This window comes from Pieris rapae, chromosome 21 (genome assembly GCF_905147795.1).
Source record: "Pieris rapae chromosome 21, ilPieRapa1.1, whole genome shotgun sequence".
NCBI lineage: Eukaryota > Metazoa > Arthropoda > Insecta > Lepidoptera > Pieridae > Pieris > Pieris rapae.
Window position 1 is genome coordinate 3,662,003 of NC_059529.1, and position 21,374 is coordinate 3,683,376.

The window sequence follows — 21,374 nt, forward strand, 5'->3', positions numbered from 1 at the left end:
TAAGTTATAAATTCAATTAGTTAATGCTCTGTTCTACGGCAAAGCTTTAATAATTAAGTGAAATCAATAGTTTCATAGTGGTTTAAGAAACCAAATAAGTGTTTGTGGGAGAAAATAATGAAAATAATTAAGGATAATCTACAATTCACGGTAAGTTATTGGTTAGTTATTTGGGTAATTAGGTAATGCAATGAATGACGTAAACTAAACGCTATTTATATTATGTATATTTTATACCTTTCCCAAAGACGGTTTATGTACAAACGTATTTTTCTTAACCTAGAAATAAATTTGGGCAAATGAAGCAGAAGGTTTCTAAGTGCGTCACATCCCTAAAAAATACTGCATTATACGATCTCCCTTGTAACTCTAACGCGTAGAGCTTTTCTTCAGATCTTGGTGTACATAAGTTATCCAACACTATTTCGATTGTAATTGCACTTTAAATAATTAACTAAAATCGTTTATATAAAGGTTATTCCGTATATTTGTTTAAATAATCTTCAATACATGTATGGAGTGCGTAAGCCGTAAAAATCCTTATAATGTGCTTTGTGCATACATGAAGTACAAAAATCAACGATATTATGACGAAGTCGATGCACATTTATTTTCAAATGATTTAATAATTTCTTCGTTTTCTATATAACCATCATTTGTTCAATCTTTACGAAAACTACTTTAATAAACAAGACATTTACGATTTTATTACCTAATATACAACATATAAAATGTTTTCGTCTGCACATTACTATAGGTAGAAAGTTTATATACTAAGACCCAAGGGCAAGTACGTTTTCGACTGTGTATGGTCCACGTTAACAAAACCCAATTAAATGCTTAGCATGTTTACGATTAGATCGTTTTTGACGTCAGTTTTAGGGGGCTTGAAACTCGGATGTATCGATTGGTCATACATTTTATATAGTTAACATTACGAATGTCATGTCCACGTTTTTTTTAAAACCTACGGCAGTATTAATTTTCCTAACGTAACATTTCTTGTTACTATTTTATTACGTTACTAATCGATTATTGGTGATTGGGTTCGCGCGTCTGTTGTCTATTTACTGGCAGAAGGCAAAAGTCATTTTGACGAGAAACACTTGAACTTGACTTGAAAGAAGAAAAAAATGTCAAAGAAATGGCACGTGAATGGAAATAAACTTTTTAAAATATAAAAACATGTACCATTTCCAGTTTATGTTCACAACTTGATCGCGATGGTACGCCGTAAAGCCTCTATCGTTAAATAAAGGTAATTAATTATATTTATTATACCTTATATGCTTCAAACATGTAAATAGGAAAAGTTGACAGCGATTACATTTTACCTAAACTTTTAAGAAGTTGTTCCCCCATTTTTTTTATAAGCCTTAAAAAAATGGGGGAAAAAACCTTCACATTAATACTGTTGCTTTCCCTAGAAATTGTTGTAAGCATAACTTGTATTTGTGAACCATGTACCGTAGAAGAGTTCTCGTTACCATCAACAGAAGCTCCCTAGTGTGGAGACTAGCGTCAGATCGAATTTATCCCAACCAAATTTTATTATGAATATAGTTTATTATTATTAGTATTTAGAATTCTGTGGATTCGTAGTTTGTATTGTTAGATGTATGTCAATGTGCTTGTTACATTTTACCTACTAAAGCAATTTCTATGAGTTTTTTGTGCTATCATTGTTATGTAGACTTAATTTATTTGTAGGACGTCTGGAACTATTGAACCAACTTTATGATCTACAATCTGTAGAACACATTTTTCAACGTCGCGAACTGTCTTTATTTTCTCTTACAAATTATATTAAAATATACATGTATATGTTTAAAACGTATCAAATAGCTTTTTAATTAACGTTAATCGTAACTTATTTAAAAAACTGGTGTAAGGTAAAATCTTAAGATAGGATATTGGCACAATTGAACTGTCATTTTCGTACAAAAGTCTATCCACATACGATCCGATCTACCATAGCTCGTATAGACAGATGGCTATTACAGTTTACAATCCGTCGATTTGTTATTGGCACACTTTTATAAATATTTGGATTACGATTTCTATCTCTAATAGCTATCGCTAATTTATATATATTGTGTTATTTGTGTTTCTTTAGCAACGAAGTGTTAATAAATAAATAAATATCTCAGATCATCAAAAATGGATTGAGGTTACTGGGTTTGGGCGTTATTAACAACGCTAACTCAACTGTCTTTGATTAGATATTAAGTTCGCTGATTCTTAATTGACCAATTAGAGTGTGTTCTAGTCTCTATTTATTACTTATTAGGTAGAGTAAAAAGGATTGATAAATGTTACCCGAGATAAATTATATAAATGTTTATACCTACAAAATAAAAAAAACAGAACAATACGTAGTGCAATTAATATGTCGTTGTCTCCGATACTTATCGGCACTCGGAAAACGCATAACTTAATGATCAAAGTCCACTTTTTTAAACAGAAATATGGAAATGTGTTTACATATGAACCAACTGTTATACTCGGCGATAGTGTCAACGTTTGTAATGGTATTATTTGTGCTTTGTTATCCTTAAAATTCGTTTATTGGTATGTATATTTTTTCTTCTGCTAATAAAAACAGTCCTTTGGATTCAGAGCCAAATATTACAAATTAATTAATTATATTCCTACTTCTTGGTAAATTTATAATGTATTTTTGTATTACGATTGTAACTCAGTCTGCCATTTTGTTTCAGGTTTGCAGCTAATCAAGATTTGAACAATGTCAAAATGTAAGTGAGTTATTGATCTTATAGAGAATACGTATATATATATACTAAAGCATAACACAAGTTATTTACTTAGTATTAATTTATAACAAATCTTCATTCTAAATTAGGTATGTATTAAGTTTGAAAGTAATAATCTTCATCATATTATACTTATGCCCCATGCAATTATAAAAAACATGGGTGTATTTATGTAAACGCGTTAGAAGTTATACTTCTTTGGTATAACAAGATATACCAAAGAAGTATAACTTCTAACGCGCTAATCTATTCAAATATTATATCTTGCGCCTTCGCTACGTTTGTAAAAAAAAAACGACACTAACAATAGAAAAAAAACCCTCATAATTTTTCCCTAACGCGCCAAAAGAAGTATAACTTCAAAAAAACGAAAATGTTGACTTTAGCTAACTTCAGGGTGTCGTTTTTTTTGTGACGGTGTGCATCATAAAAATTTACTCTCAATATTATTCCAATATTCAATATTATAAGTTCATAATTATAGGAACTATTCGGCAAATTAAATCAAAACACACTTAATTTAATATTTGATCAACAAGTTAAAGAATGTTGTCGGGTAAATTTGGACTGACTTTGTATTGAAATAAAAATTTAAAACAAAGAAAACTTATGACTCACTGTTACCAGGACTATTAATTTCTTACTACTAAAATATTTAAATCAATACTAGCCCTTCGGTAATTAAAATTTAAATACACTGGCTCTGCGAACTAAACAGTGGTTCGGCCTCCGATGCAAAAAGCTTCCGGTGTTCTTGTCCCGTCCAATGCCCGCCTAGATCCTTCTCCACTCTTCCGATACCTAAAAAATAATATATTTCAATAGTTGACCTTTACCTTACCTTTGCTCTTTCAATGTTTAAAATCAGTGATACCCGAATAATAATTTCACCTTACCCAGCTGAGATAGACAAATTCAGCCAATCCTCTGGCATTGAGAGTGTCCATGGGCGGCGGTATCACTTAACATCAGGTGAACCTCCTGCCCGTTTGCCCCCTGTTCTATAAAAAAAAAGCAATTACCTTACTTTAGGCTGAATATTCCTCTATGGTTCTATTCAAGTTACCAAAAAGTTCTTATATCAAAATAAGTTTCGTTATTAAGGTCAATGTCAGGCGACTGAAATTCCTGAATTATTTGCTTATATCACGCAGGCTGTATCGATTATCGTGACAGCCTTATAAACGTACAATATGCCTGAAATAGGTGAAGAATATATTGTTACGTTTATTTTCATATCATGAAGATACTCATTATTTTATTAATAACTGCTATAGTTTATATGTAATGTCATATAATAGGAGGTATAGAATAGTAGAACCAAAAGATCATATATTGGTACCCAAGAAATAAGAGAAGAAAACGAGGTTGACAGTTTCGAGGGTGGAAAGACTATATAAAAACCGTAAATGGGAAAATATGGACTAGGAAAGCTCAGAACTTAGCAGAATGTAAAGAAATTGAGGAGATCTTTGCCAAAGTTGGGTTTAGCAGATTGGTTGACGGTGACTTGACGGTTGACTCACTATATAATATATATACTTATATTTAGATTACTCGATGTTTCGCTTTATATCATTCATATATAGCACGGGACGCGATTATAATTTTTGATACACGCCTTAATACAATAAAAGCATTTAAAAGACCTTTTAAAATCAACATTTATCGCAGTGACGCGATGTTAAATTGGTACCTACAAGTAGCACCGCATTTTTAATGAATATCCAAGGTCTCACTTAAGTAATTATAAACTTTATTTTCAAAACAGATACAATGTCGGTCAATGACTCTTAAACGCTACATTTTATCTACATCATAAAAGTTGAATAAGGAAACGGCAGTGATGTTTTCAGTTCTGAGATATTAATTGGTATTTTGGCTTGTTATGAAGTCCCGTAAATATTTAAGTGGATTTTTAAAACCTCTTTTAATCCACAAATCCGATACAAATGTCACAGGGTCTGAACCCGGTACTTTTCAGTTATACGACAGTTTGATTTCACTAATAAGCCACAGATCGGCTTAAAGATTTCAATATTAGTGATTTTTACTTTGCCAATATTATAAAGTAGTTTTACAAAGTATGTTTTCTATGTTTGTAACTTCAAATCTCAATCAATCTTCGAATATTGTGTTACCATTAGAATACTCGTTGTTGTTGTTTATGTTTTTAATTGTATTTTTTTAATTCCTATTTTTAGCAAAACTAATGTTTATATATATTGCCGTACATATTAGATAGAAGATTTTATAAAATTATCAGTAGATTTTGTAATATGTATAATATGACTTAATAAATAAAAAAATAAAAAATGCTCAAAAAATATCAGGCCGTGTGAAGCCAGAACAGGTCGCTAGTATGTTATATTAAAATGCGTTATGTTCGCCTTGGGTTGCTGTTAGCAAGATAGTTTAGGTAATGGATGTTACGCCCGTCAAACGCTTTTAGTATTAAACGTGAGGTGAAAGATCTGGTCATTGCACCCGATGCAATTATATACAGTCGGTCATTGAGACCCGTGCACCGGGTTTGTGGGTCATTCAGACCGGATTCGAGCATATTGTAAATAAGTAGTGCAAAATTAGAATGGTTGGATGACGTATCATTGTCAAAAGGTCATTGCCTCACGTAGGATTTTTGTGAACTACGCTGAATATCTCTTGAAACTATGAAAAAGCTAGCTGTGATCAGCAAATATGATTTATGCATTAAATGATACCAGTGAAGCTTTTGTAGTGGATATAGTCTGGTGATCGTATTTTATATTATAAATAGTTGGAAGATAATTATATTTTCATGAGCTACCCAGTGGTTTCACTCGAGTTAATTCAGTCGTTGCGTTAAGTCTTCCTCATTATAAAGCCAATAATTCCTGAGATTAGAACGTTCAAACAAACGCAGAAACTCTTTAATAAAAATCTGAAAAATTCTTAAATTACTCAAGTGAACTGAAACGCAACTATCATGTATACGGGAAATACACAAAAAATAAAAAATGTTCAATTATTAAATATTTTACTGCTGAAAGGATTAATAAAATTTTACCAGCTTTGAATTCTATCGCTATGAGGTCAACGTCCCTAACATTTGATTTCCTAGGCAATTTAAACAGGTGAACAGCCTAAAAGATTGCGGTTGTAGCGAAACTAGTTTTTGACAAAAATTATTTGATGAATACCACAATTTTGGTCACTTCACATCGCGATAGAGCAATGACCCCAGATTGTTCCTGCCTCAAATATGATAGATAAATAACTGTGAATCAATTTTTTATCATAGCAATATCGAGGTCACCCGTTTGATTAGTTTCCAAACTGGTTTGCTCTTAGGATTTATTAAGATGTAAATTGATATCGTTTTAGCAAGTTCATTTGATTGATCCTACTATTAATATCCAAGCGAATCTTTTCAGGCATTATTTAGGCCTTAGGCCTAAAAACAAAGCTATCTTTACACTAAAATTAATAAATTCCAAGCGAAAAAGGGTTGTGAAATGCTTGGATTTTAATGTTGTGCTAACGTCTCAGTCAGGGATAGAGGGGACATCTGGTAGATATATTAAAGCTCATTTATTACGAATGACTGTCATTGTTCAACGGTGGCGAGAACGGTACATTTTTTATCATTTACCCAAATTAGTGATGCGTTATATTGTAGTGAAACGCCGTTGCATGTTTTAAGCAAACTACTGGCTGTAAATCAATATTTTAAATGTGGTAATCAATGCACTAATCACAAAATAAAACAATAAAAAAACTCGGTTATTTTTTTTTATTTGAAAAAATATAATCTGACTAAAACTGGTAATTATCACTCTAGCATTTTTGGACTACAGCAACAACTTGTATTGTTGTAGTCAGTCATACACTTGACACAATTTTTCTAACTCAATAATTTCGAAACCTTATATTCAACAATAAATCTTTATTCCTTTGAAATTTAATGACCGAAAAACACAAGTTCATTTAAGCGATTAAAATATTGTTTAGTCTGTTTTATAAATATTTACATTCGATTATATATTTATTGTTGGATGATCTGCACATACCAAAACCGTATTCGATAAAAATGTTTGTTTATGGATAAACTTATCATAATTAAATGAACTGCTAAAGTGTTTGAAAACGCTTGTGCACGACGCGATGTGTTTTTTGTTCAATTATCGTATAAGTAGGTTAAAAGCATCACATAACTGCTCATGACACAACTTGAAGCGTGTTCGATACAGGCTCTAGTATATTGTCAGAGATAATAAAATTAGTGCGAAGGTAAAAACTATAGCGCTTTTTTCTACCAAATTCCCAGTTAATGAATAGAATCATCGTACAAAATATGGTTTCGTATACATCGTAAAAAACGGCTAACCGTTGTAATATAAATCAAGGTATGTAATATACTTCTGGACTTATTACATATACTTGCCAACTTAGCCAAAGTAGTTAGCTTTGATTTTCGTTATAAATTTGAAATAAGAACTTTAACTTTTGACTTTGAACATAAATGATTTGACATACATCGTTATCGTGATGCCCTTAATTTTTCTTATTTTATTTTCTCATTGTTGTACGTGGTAAAAATCGTAGGATCTGAAGTGTGAGAATTTATACGTAATGTTATGTTAAAAATGAATGGTTTGTATAAATTAAAATTGAGGCACCAAATCAAGACGTTTTTTTATTGTAACATATCTATTAGGTACCTTATCTTTGACTCTCGGTAGATACGTTTAACTCCATCTGCTGAACTGCCGTTATTCGACACACTAACCGCGAATGGAAGATTAATATGACTATACTAAACACAAAGGGCGGGAATCATTACGATTTGTTTACCCATCTAAATCTCTTAGTTGAGTATTCTAACAGATTTGGTTTCATCTGCCGCTATACAAATTACGAAATTAAATTTTATTGCTTTGATATTCTACTATGATGGTTTTGCTGTTATATTTTTATATAGAAATGGAAAACATGGATACTCTCAATGACAGAGGAGTCGCGAGTGCGTTGCTGGCCTTTTAAGAGTTGGTACCCTCTTTTCTTAATAATTTTTAGTAATTTTTATTTCTACTATGTTGATGAAGAAACTTGTAAATACTCTAAATTTGATTCTTAAGATAAGTAATAAATAAGAATATTTACATTCATGTAATTGATTTTACATACACAATCAGATTTGAAATATGTATCTGAAAAACTTACTATGTAATGTCAGTTACATAATGTTATGTAAGGTAGTGTTAAGTTATATTATATTCCAAGTAAATCAGTGCAAACCCTGAACCAGAACTATGTGTATTGATTAGTACTTTCATATTGGCAAATTTCAAGAAGTGCTGTATATTATATAGACATCCCAAAGTGGGCCAGATTCGCTTTACTCCGTTCGCTCGACAAAGCTTTAAGCTCTCGACCGGTTAGGTCAGTGACCTAACAACCTACTGGTTCCATACGTTTCGCTATTCTGTTGAAATCATTAATTTCAACTATAAATTTGATAACCATCTATCATTATGGATGGATGTGTGAGGGAATTGAAACATTATTCAACATTTCTGCGTCATTATTTAATAGCGTACAAATTCATAAATGGGATATTGAATGGGATGGGAATTAGAATGCCCATGGGCGGAGGATCCCTTTACATCAGGTGAGCTTCCTGCCCGTTGTCCCCTATTCTATAAAAAAACGCTCTCTCTGTGCCTACTCGAATCATTTGTTTTACGGCATACATCAATTTTTCAGGAAAACACTGTCCATGAAAAAATCCCGAATTCAAATTGTAATAAAAAAATTTTTTTTATTAGGAAAATACGAAACAATTTGAAAACCCGAAATTTCAATACATAAATGTTTTTGTTTATGATTTGGGTATATGTAAGTTAAATAATTATATACTTTTTTTTAATAATATTTGATATTAAGATAAAGACGTATAAGTTTATCTAACGAAATGTAATTATTTTTTACAAGAAACGAATTTCCTAGACGTATCTAGTCGTGGTCAATAAATATAAGTCATTAATTACGATAATTTTAACAATTTGTATTTATTCGTTTGTTTACGTGCTTGTCATATTGAAATTTTTATTTTATTTTTCTTGTAACAATGTATCAAGTGTGTAGAATACGCAAGCAATATTATAAATACAAAAATTATATTAGAACTTTGTTCTAAATTTTTTAGTATACAAAAATATATTTGGGTAAAATACAAATTTATTTAGAATCGCATTAGAGTCTGCTTTCCGAATATATAAATTTAGAATTCTACCGCTTTCGCTGCACAATACAGTTCCACTTGCAACATTGTACATTTGCGATCTGGTGGCTAGTATTGCGTCCATTTGAACTGCAGTGGCAGGTTCAAGGCTGTCCTTGCTTCTCGCTGCATGTGCATACGTTTTAATTCAAACAGCGTGCCATTGTCTATCATTCGCGAGGGTCGTTGACCTCATAAAACTAATGATGCTATTGTAAGATCTTTTAAACAATGGCCTGCGGATTCTGAGAATGGGACAGTTTTTGGTTTTATCCTTCGCATATTTGAGAGTCGTAGACGCGGGTATCGAAAGAATCTAAGTTTTTTGGTTTGGCATCGTCTTTCTTGGCGCGGTCGACTCTATTGTTGTCTGAATACTTTGTATTGTTTTTTTGAAAAATAGCTCTCAACTGAATTTGTTAATTATGAGCTCCGGTTCAGGGAGCTTAGATTTTTTGCAAGTCAAGTTAATCCAAGAACTGTTTTACTAAAGTTTCTGAACTCTAAACATTACAAATTAGTTCCTATGAAATTCTTTTATCAGGAAATAAAATGTATGTAACTGAGGGCATAAAACAATTTACTTTCAATAACTTGTAAGCTGAAAGAAAGATATATATGTATTGTAATACATATTTATATAATATTCCGTCTGATCCAATAAATCACGCTGTCTAGCACTAAAATATTTAAATCGTCTCAATAAATATTCAATTGATTAGAATGTAATTAGTCGAAGGTGACAGTAATTGCATGTGATGATGCGTCATCGTTACCACATGATTGGGCCCGATCGCGAACTCCCACGCTTTTGCATTGCACTTAAACAAATTCTCTTCATAGAAATATTTATTATATTAGTTGGACGCGACTTTGTTAATTGTTTATTATACCTTATTTCACAATTTAATATACGGCATACAGGATAACATAGTAACTATTGCAAACTATAGCATAGACCCTTCTAGTAACAGTGAGATGATTGAAGTAAATGTGTACTTGTAAATTAATACAGTTTTGAGGAATCAACATAGTTGTTTAATTGTAATAATGTTAATACAGAAGATGTAACAATTATTTCATGTGCCTCGTGCGATTAAGAATTATCTACGTAATTCGCCAATTAAATTACAATTCGCGAGTTTTAGATACCTACAATACAATTTATATGTTGACATTTTCCAAAGAAGCTGTGAGGTAGGAGAATATTTTGTGGCAGCCAACTTTGACTTATAAATATTATTTTGAGTTTGTTGAAAGTTTAATTTCAGTTTTTTTTTAATATCTATTCATGTACTTATTGAGTTTCTTCTGTTTCGTTTATTTTGTAAAACAATTTATCCTGTTTTGGCTTTGTATATTGTCTAATTGTTTTTGTTATAAGTATTAGAAATAATTAATAACTTATCTGCTATATAGGTGATTTCAAAATTTATTTATTTATTATAACAGTCTTACTGGCATATGGCTGAATTTGTTAATTGGCATGTTTCAATACAAAGCATTGAATATATATATATTGCAATATAGAAATATAAAAAGCAGACTGTAATTCTATTTATTTATTTATTTGTTCCACTACGTTTTTTTATCTTAACAGTTACTACTAATTCGATAGAATTCCAAAATAATTCCCAAACCAATTATCCTACATAATAACATAAACCTACTTGAATGTTAGTTCTACTTTGTTTTTTTACATTTAGTCTGATTTCAAAGAAATCAACCGTATGTGATGTTGTTTCAAGCATATCTCGTCCGTTCAAGATGATTCGATGATAGTGAAGTAAACATTAACAGTATGAGTTTTGGGGATAGTTTACAGTATATTTACTGAAATGCCATAAAAAAGGTTGCCACATTGCTTAGGCCTTCTATAGATTAATTGTTATACTGGACAGTTTTGTGTGTAATTATTGATATACACATATATACCAATTTGGAATCAAAAAATATTCTTCATACTCTTGTAGATTTATAAAGGCATGCCGGTAATAAATGGTAATACGTATAGTAAATCAAGTAATAGCTAGCTGGTAAGACGGTAATTAGCATTAAGAATAAATAAAAGCAAGGCCATATTATCGAACGCAGAAGCCAAAGAAAATACTTTTTTTATTTAATTACGACAATTTAAATTTTCCGTGAATATATTAAATTTGATTAAACTTAACATTTTAATTAAGCCGTTTTTAACACAAAGACAGTGTAGTCTTTTTTTAAGTTACAGTCAGCTACGAAAAAAGATCTAGCAACTGAAATAATTGAGTTTGGGTTTATTTGAATACCATATTTTAAAATGTCAACTTTTAGGGTTTTATCAGCATAGTAGTGTGCGTGATTTAAAAGTCTGAAGTGGACAATACGAATCGTATACAGATATAAAAATGAGTATTATTATATTAATTTATTAATAATTGCAATTATTATAAATACATTAGAATAGACAAATAATGCATTATGCATTGATAGACGATCTAAAAACACTTACGGGCTCGATCGCTATATATGTATTACATTCAAATATTTGCTATAAATGGAAATTTGCATCAGTATCACTGATATATCACACTTGAGTGAGTCACTACGGTGAATGTTCTGAAGAATTGTTTGGGGTGATCCCTCCTGCCTCGTTTCAGCACAATACGAACCGTATGAATTCTAAATTTTACCAACATCACCACCTTGATGATCAACATCACCTTGATGGCTGGAAATCTTCCACAGTCCGTTTCACAAGGCATTTTCTTTTGCGAACTGTGGAATTGAGTCCCGGTGGGGGGGTCTTACCTGAGAGATACGACATCGCAACTACTCAAAATTCGAGCGTACTCCTCCCTCAAAGGCCGGCAACGCATCTAATAAAAATCGGTGTCTATGGGCTGTGATGACTGCCCTTTTTGGGCGTCCCGTCGTTTGCCTCGCTATCATATTAAAAAAATATATTTGTTAAAAGTTGAATATAAAAATGCATTACTAAATCGGTGCTCGGCTGTAGAGCTGGTAAAACTGTAAAAATATTATAAATTATACGTGTTTGCAAAAAAGACATTTTTTAAATGTCTTTCTCATCTTTAAAAATTCCTTCTGAAAGTTGTTATTACCTTACGCAAACACAGGTTTCCTATAACGATGACCCTTGTAGTGAACAAATACCTTTTAAGCCTATTTGAAGTTTACCGCTCATTGCAAGAATTTCGCAAATGCTAAAGGACAAAAGGTTATTTATGGGCTATGACTAGGATGCTATTCCTATGGGCCATAAAGACCCATCTTGCATAGCATTCTAAATAGCCTTCAGATCAATAGGTCGTCATTATAATTTTGAATATGTTTAGGAACAATAAATAAAATTTCTCTCAGTAGTCTTAAGGATGATTTTATATTATACTAGCTGACCCGGCCAGCTTCGTTCCGCCTAACATAATAATAATAAAAATAACATTAATACAATTTTTTATTGCAAATACAGATATGTTTTATTTTTATATACATTTTGTAATGAGGTAACACATGTCTTCGATCAAGATCAAAGCCTTCTTATGCATCTCCTCATTCACCTCAAAATCGGAATTTCTTGGACTGACACGTATTCGATGTAAAATGATGCGTAGTTTTGTCCACAGACGGCACCACATGCTGTTTGCGTTCGTAAAATTAATTAAATTATTATTATTCGATAACTTAACGGATATTTTATTACTTAGTCTGCTATTCGGATCGGAATCCATCAGAAAAGAGATAACTAACTAACTAAATCGGTGTAGCCGATCTTGTGTTATAAGTGGTGTAACTAAAATGACTTTGTTTTATATATTTAGATAGTCTGTATGATGACATGAAAGCCAGAGGCTTTTACTGTAAGGCACTAAAAATGTATATTATGTATAATAATTATTTCATGTTCATCCGTTAAAATATATTTAACATAACAGGCTTGGCAAAAGATAATAAAAATCGATATTAGCCGTCGTATATGCGTTTTTATCATTATAATTTGTTATTGCTTTAGTCGTGAAGCCTAATTTTTTATACAATTAGTTATTACTAATTAAGCCAAATATTGGCACTAGCCCTTCTCATTTTTTACAACAGCTTTAGCATTTTGGCGACTGATTTGATTTCGTAGAAGAAAAGACTAGTGACCCTGGTATTTTACGTTGATTAAATTGTATGTCTTTAAACCCTCTCGCATCTATCAGCGCGTATTAGTGTTATATAAATATAGCTAGATTACATTGCAGAACATCAATGCACCACTGTCTATGTCTAAAATTTGTACGATCATAATGTTGCCAATTTATGTTTAGTTCGTCGCCCTTGCACATGCAAAATATTATTTGTTTTGCTGCCGTGACATGCATAGTGCTTGTGATAATATTTGCGTGTATTTTCGTAATGTTTACGCTTCATATTAGGCGAGTGTGTTGAGGCAACTGAAAATTTTATAGTATTATGTTGCATACTATGGTTTACATAACCATAAGAAACTTATGTATATGTGTCAGCTTTCATCGAATGAGTACTTACTATTACTTAAATTACTTATAAGTAGACTGTAAGTGATACATTCTCAGACGTTGATAAAGGATTAACGTGACACTAGTTCTCAAATTAAATACATTTTTGACATACGAGAGTCGCACATGTCGCTAAGTCGCCACTCTAAATCTTACCCTAAGTACGTTATAGTACTAAAGTTTTGCAACAGGAAGTTTTATTTATTATTCTGTATTTTTCCTTTCCGAAAACGTCGTAAACAAGTTCGAAATTCACCTTTACTGATTCCGCTTCCGAAGACTTGGACATTGAACTATATATACTATTATTATTACTATTTAGATAATATATTATATATATATATATATAGTATAATATCTAAACAGTCCTTAAGACTCAATTCGCTACAATTATAAAGCGACGTCGTTAACTTCAGGCCAGAGTCGTTTAACTGTGAAGCATTTGCAGTGCAATAAAGGCCAATTGTATTTGCGGCATAAAAGGCCTCGAATCTGAATTCAATTGTGGTAATTGACTTATGCACTACAATTGTTATCAATTTGTTCGATTTGCGTCGATAACAATCGCGGTTTTTGTAGTTTTATTGTTACTTGGTATAAGTTTCATTTGAGGGCTTATATTCCACACTTTTAGTGTGACGATATCCTTCGATAGATGGACGATACAACGATTTATAATATATTTTTCTTGTGGAAAAGCAGGACCTACTAGACTTTGGTGCTCGACCCGACCTAGGGCCGTTGGTCTGTAGTGTCGTAATAATGGTTATATTTTACTCGTGCATTAATTAATTTACGCTAAGATTCTGTATTTATAACTAGCTGGTGGCTGTCTTTTGACATATTATAATCTGTATGCTATGCAATATGCGATTGCTATGTTGCAGGTTGATGATTAAAACAATGTAGTTTTAAAGATTAGCGATAACATATACAAAAAGGTTGGTTTTCTGACGATTTTAAAGATAATTTCGGTCATCATCCGAATTTTTTATATTCTCAGTTGTTTGCTATAGTAGTTTAATTGAATCCAAAGCGGATTATACATTTAATACTTTAGAACAATCTTGAATTGATTGGTAGTTTATTATGGTTTTATATGAATTCTCTGCACTAAGATATCATTAACATTACGATCTTTATCGATATTTAACATAAGAAAGGAGAAGACTCTGTCCTTGTCTACTATTTAATTAACATAATCATATGATATATCTACGTCGAAGACCTCAACCATAGTACCAGGGAAAGGCTTTCAAGCAGTTTCGTCAGCTTCTAATTCTTGTCAACACAAAAGAGAGAGGTGGCTAGACCGGGGGAGGCGTTCAGCCATCAACATGGACGCGCATTGTCGCATCGGACTGCCGCCGCAACGGCCGCGCATGAATCTGCGCCCGCGACTACGATTAGTGAACGAGTGTTTTCTGTTTGTGTTGGTCCGGAATGTCATAACGATACCGCATCGTGTTTTGTTGTGAGTCCGCAAGCGTGATTATTGTAATAGGTTTTGTTTACAAATATGCACTCGGTAAAAGTTTTGTTCTGTCGTAATCATTTCGGCAAACGAGGTTAACAACAACGGTTTAACATGATATTATTTGTTAAAAAACTGTACACAAATCGGTAGGTTTCATAAAAAAAACAGACTGTTAAAGCCTTAAATTAGACGAATTTATCTGAAGTATTTCCGAACCAATTCGACTTAGGGTATTCGACTCCTTCAAGAAAAGAGCGTACCAATTCTTAAAAGGCTGGCAACGCACTCGCGAGCCCTCTGGCATTGAGAGTGTCCATGGGCGGCGGTATAACTTAACATCAGTTGAGCCTCCAGCACGTTTGCCCCTGTTCTATAAAAAAAAAATTTGCGAATTATAATTATAACAATCGTTAATACTATAAATTAATGTTCGTGTTTCTTTAGATTATGGATAAAATAATCACGGATTTCTGTAATTATTTTATTCGACCATTAAAGTAAAATCCTTTTTATAAACCTTTTTGTACTGCTTTAGCGACAATTATGTCAATCAGCCACTTTATCTGGTCTAAAAATAAATATTCCGCATATAATTTACATTCTTCTTTGTTTATAAACTTGAGTTTATATCACACGACAATCTTAAAAGCCTTTATGATATTTAAGTGAGTTGACTTGCAGATAAAAGATTACATTCACTCAAAAAGTAAATATGTCATGTTTTAAATGTAACATAGTTATGTATAGTTTATTAATCACGATTAGTGATATGAGATGTGTTTAGTTTTCGGTACAATGTATTTTTATAGAACACAACAAACGGACGGCCTATCTGATGATAGGTGATAATGCCGCCGCCGTCACTCCAAAAGCCAAAGTTGCAATTGCGTTGCCGGACTTTTAAAACTCAGTACGCTCATACTTGAATATATGTGGTGTTAAAGTTCCTTATTAATTTTTGTCTCTTTTTGCCGCTGTGATGAAAAGGGCCAGATGAGAATGATTGTGCAATAAGACTGGTGATTTTTATAAATCGGGGTATTTAAAAAAGACGTGATTTTAAATGATAAACATAATTTATTATTGTTTTTATTTAACTTAAGTAATGGAGCCGTGTTTGCCTAGTGGTTTAAGTGTTCTCTCAAGCCTAAGATCGTAGGTTTGATTACCGGCTAGTTACCAATGACAGCCATAAGTGCGTATCTAACTATCGCTCTTACAGCGAGGGAGCCGACATGCCTTAGACCCAAAAAGTTGATGTGTTTTAGACGAGATAACACACTTGCCTATTAACCTTAAAGGTAAAATCGCCACTGGTTTACATGATCTTTTAGTATTCAATTATATTAACAGCCCAGCGCCGTTTTTATTTATATATAGTTGTAATTTTTATAAGAGAATTGCAATTTCTTCGTAGAATCGTCTGTGTAGGTAATTCCCGAGAAGTATTAAATGTATCCTGTTGCCATTTTAGAACCAAGTTCATTGAATTGGGTTTTATCGAGCGTAGTTGTATTTGCATTTTTGTATAATGTATGCATTTTGAATTCGCGTAATTTAACATTGCGATTTGTATCATGTGATATTATTATATTCTGTAATAAGAGGAATTTTAAGTTATTAACTAAAGTTTATTAAAACCATGTTCTTAGATTTATTTTCTACAGATGTAGAAAATAAATCTAAGAACATATAGGTTTTATAGAAAACTACGGTATTTTGGAACTCAGAAGTCATTCAATGATATTATGTATGTGAAGTTGTAGGAGTATTTAAACCATTTTATATTTATTTATACCTGCTCGTACGATGAAGGAAAGTATCGTGAGGAAACCGACATGTCTTAGACCCAAAAAGTTGACAGCGTGTGTCAGGCACAGGAGGCTGATCACCTACTTGCCTATTAGATTTAAAAATTATCATGAAACAGATTCAGACCTCTGATGCATGTATGTTGTAACGCCACTGATTTTTTACTTTTTTTATACTTATAATATTGCTTAAAAATTGATAAATGTAGCTATCTACTGGCAACAATTTTTAAATCTGCACCTCTTTATAATATCGATATCGTACCTCGTTATAGGTAGAAGGTAGGTAGGTAAGAACGAATGGAACGGTTTAGGACCACGTTTAAAGGGTCGGTATGTTGGCTTGAGTCGTGAACATAAAACAGATGATTTATTTTACTATCATTTGACATTGTAATGCAATTTGCGGTTGCACGCATAAGGCAACACGTCTCCCAAAGTAATATTATTTTTATCAAGTTTATTATTGTATGGGTATTCAATTTTTATAGCTTCAGGCATTGTCTCATATATGTATCTCCATAATAACGTATGTAAATTTATATAATATAGATATGCTAAATCTGAATCCCGTACGTTAATAATGGATTCGATTTGTATATACAGAAGTCCTAGTTAGCAGAGGTCTCGTTTCTGAATCTCACCCTTAACATGGTTGAATGTTACAAGAAGTGTTAATAAGTCTACAAAAATTACTAAAATGTGGCGGATAATTCAAATCCTTTAAAACATTTCAATTAGTTTCCAGTAGTTATACATTGAAGATTTACATACCTTCTTTGGTGCTTTAGTAGATTGGGTGCCGTAAATTATTATTTTATTCAATCACAAAGTCACCTTATTGTAAGGAAGATTTTCCATGTATGTAGGTACACGCTAAGCTAATGAGCATTTGAGAGCCCTCTGGCAATCTGAAGGTATCACTAAATATCAGATGAGCCATCCTTCTGCCTGTAGGCCGTTTACTGTTTGTTTTATAACAAAATATCCATATTTTCCTTTCACGAACAGAACACAGATGAGGTCATTAACACTAAAACGTAATATGTACTGTGTTTACAAAACATTTCTTATATTCATAATAGTGACATTTATTTAAAGCTCTCAAAAGCTTATTCATAGCGTATTACCTTATTGTTATACCTAGTTACAATACATGACTCATTGTGTGGGTGTCTCAATGATATGCATGCACGTTTAGGAAGTGCATTTGTGTTTAAAGGAAAGTCGGGTGCAAAATTGATTTATTGAGACATCGTTCTAACACTTTCGATTTTATTTAACGTACAGTTTGTAGTGTGTTTTTAAGACGATATGATTTTTCCATACAAGCATTTCCTATCTTGGGTATAATAATAATAATAAGAATAGCCTTTACTCAGATACATTTATTTTATATATTTTATATACATTTAAAAAAATTATCATTTTAATCCAATTGTGGTGCATCTGTGTGCCCTTTTTTGGCAAAGGCCTCCTCCAAATCCCGCCATTCCTCTCTGCACTGTGCCACTCTCTGCCATGTACCACCTTCCACCTTCTCAGTTGTCTCCGTCTCTTGCGTTTGCTGTACCTTGGGCACCAGTTAAGCAATAAAATATTAGACATCGAATTATGTATTAAAAATTAAAAATGAATTAGGTTTCGAGTTAATTATATCAGAAACACTGATCGCGTTGTTAATAGTATTGTTGCTAAGAGTTCAAAAACTTTCCGTGTACTATGGCCTTACGAGATCACTCAATAATGAATAATATCAGTAAAAAATTACCTTGAAATCGATCGTACAAAAACCTCTATAAATCATATCACTTTCCATTAACGGTACAGTCATGCTACGTGACTGTGAGGTAATTAAAACGGTTCAGAAACGTAACACCTTAACTGTAACCTCGCTTTGGTAAAAACTGCTGAGAATTGACGAGTTTATCAAAATGAAAAGGTCAATGACATCTACACCGCTATTTAACAGCTACAGCACAATAGAGCTAACAGTATAACATCTTTCGCGTTGTTCAAAGGTTTTACGATTTTTATATATTAGGAAAAAACGGTCTATCAGAACATTAGTCAAAATCGTTTAGAAATATGTTCCATTGGGGCAGCTAGTGGTCATTGTAGGTAAATAGTAAAAAAATCTTCATACAATTTATAAAGTTTACTACTTATTCGTGTTCGAACAATGCATAATCTCATTATTCATTTTAATGGTAAAAGGATTTAGGGTTGCCTGGAAGAGATCGCTTGTTAGCGATAAGGCCGCCCGTTTCATCCCTTGTAATTTTTATGTATTGTGTTATTTGTGTTTTTTTTGCAACGAAGTGTGAAATGTGAATAAATAAGAGGAAAATCTATAATAGTCAATGTTCACTTGCAATCTCACAAACCCTACATTAGGAGTATAGCGGAGTTCCGTATTGTATCTATGTCGTCATTAAATCTGTCTACTTTACCTTATTACATATTTTTATGGACAGTCGTTTGGCCACAAACCCCATGTTAAGTGAAATGTGGCTTAATGGAGGGCATGTCTGTCCAGATAATGCCTGTTCGTCCGCCGCTTAAATGAAACTCCCTGCGTAAGCTGGAAGCTCCTCTGTTAAAAGGAACGATGTACCATCTGGATATTGGTCTCCCATGTAGATAACGACAGGGGATGAGGAATGAGGGGATGAAGGAATCTGATTGTGTAAATATATACTTAAAAGTATGACTAATGTAAATCTATGACAATGGTTTTTATACTGCTATTATCGTCGCTTTACTATCAAGTATATTATAGAACAAAGCATGCCACCATAGCTTTTGACCCTAAAACAAACGATCGGACATAATAATTCCATTGTTCCATGTACTTAGTATCAGTTATAAACGTCGAAACAACAGTTAAGTGCAGCGTTAGCGGAAACCAGTTAAACTAAATTATGTTTGGTGTATATGCTGTTAAAAATTAATTTCTCTATGATTCTTGAATTTCAATCGCAAGTTTTTTAAGAATCTATAGATTTTTGGTTCTTATTGTTACAATAGTGCCAATTTATTTTAATTTAATAATAGATAAAAAAATGATTTTGGTTTGTAATGTACGATGATTTACATCTCATTAAAGCACGTTAAGTTGTTATTGAGTCAATTATAATATAGGCACCTCGTATATGAAGTTTCAACCGGATATTTTGTACTAAATAGCAACTACTAGCAAGCTGAATGCCGGCCTGTTACTCCTACAATAGGCCTCTGATTTATTGCTTCAACAACATGATACGCATTAAGCGCTGGGATTATTTAGGTACTAATTTTTGTTTGAAATATTGTTGAGGCATAATAAAATGTTTTCTGCTTACATTTAAAGGTTAATAGACAAGTATTGAATATATTATCAGAGATTTTGCCAGTTTGAATCTTATATAACATTGATAAATGTACTAGTCTCGTTTTGGGGGTCTGAAAATATTATCGAATATAATATAGAAATAGAGGTATTAATCAATAATGCAAATGTTATTGTGTGACAAGGTATGCCGTTATGAATGGCAGGATACACTCCTCACTACATAACAATACAACAACGGTCTTATATGTTTACATCTTTATATATATACCACAAAGATAACCAGATTTAAAAAAAATATGTGTTAATATAAAAAATACTTAAGTAAAACCTATCAAAAGTCGATGTTGCAGGTAGCAGTTAGTGCATTGTTGAAAATATAGTGTTTTAAAATTATGGAAAATACACCCTAATTTGAGTACGTGAAAAAACAGGTTTTAAGAAATCCAGTTTCCTTCCAATATCTCCCATGTTAAGACCGTTAATCATAATTCTGAATTTCCAGAAAATTCACTAAAATTATTCCTATAATACAAATTGTGTATTGTTTAGATAGCCAAAGAATAGCAATGAACTTCAAAATAAACTAAATAATATCTGCGTTTAGATAAGACTATGAAATCAGAAGGCAGATTATGCTTTAGATATCAAATGGCGAAGCTAATGACCCTCGCAAGGCCAAAGCCCTTCGCGGATAAAACTATAAAACCTTTAAGTAGTGTAGAGTGCGACTCACTTCCAACAAAATTATCGGTAAAGCGTATCATTATGACAATCAAGTTTTATGCATACTAGGTAATATTGAAGAAAAACATGGAGTAATATATTGACGATATAATTGTGAGAAATAAAAATGGGTAGTGGAAAGTTTGGGTTCCACGGTAAAAAGGACAAAGTGGAGGATAAGACTGAGTTTAGTGTTAAGGAAAAGTGTCGTAAATTGAAGAAGAAACTTAAGAAGACTGATGAAACACAGAAGACTGAAGGTGCGAAGGAGAAGACGATTTGGTGGAACCAATGCAGTGGACGTGAGTACAAATAAATTTATTGGGCTATTTCCGAGAACTAAACGATTACACTCTCTGATTTCCTTTTAATTGGATATATAATAAACATGTTTGACCCAAATTTAATATTATGTCAGCATTATTTAAATACGATAACTGTATTTATAAATGTTATGTCTTGTTATAACA

The 21,374-nt window shown here is 32.2% G+C and overlaps 1 protein-coding gene across 4 annotated transcripts in view; it reads left to right on the forward strand.

The window, feature by feature from the left end:
- Window positions 1-43: 43 nt before the first annotated feature.
- The window catches only part of LOC110996661 (long-chain-fatty-acid--CoA ligase 5), a 43,641-nt gene continuing 22,310 nt past the window's right edge, over window positions 44-21,374 (forward strand). The window contains exons 1-2 of one of the 4 annotated variants that reach the window (XM_022264459.2): window positions 44-150; window positions 2,721-2,756. In XM_022264459.2, coding sequence (XP_022120151.1) covers window positions 2,747-2,756 — 10 coding nt within the window. In that variant the 5' untranslated portion in view covers window positions 44-150; window positions 2,721-2,746. Of the gene's footprint in view, window positions 151-2,485; window positions 2,572-2,720; window positions 2,757-14,900; window positions 15,034-20,913; window positions 21,207-21,374 lie in introns of those variants that run through there. The other 3 variants (XM_022264458.2, XM_022264457.2, XM_045632843.1) reach the window with 3 other exon arrangements.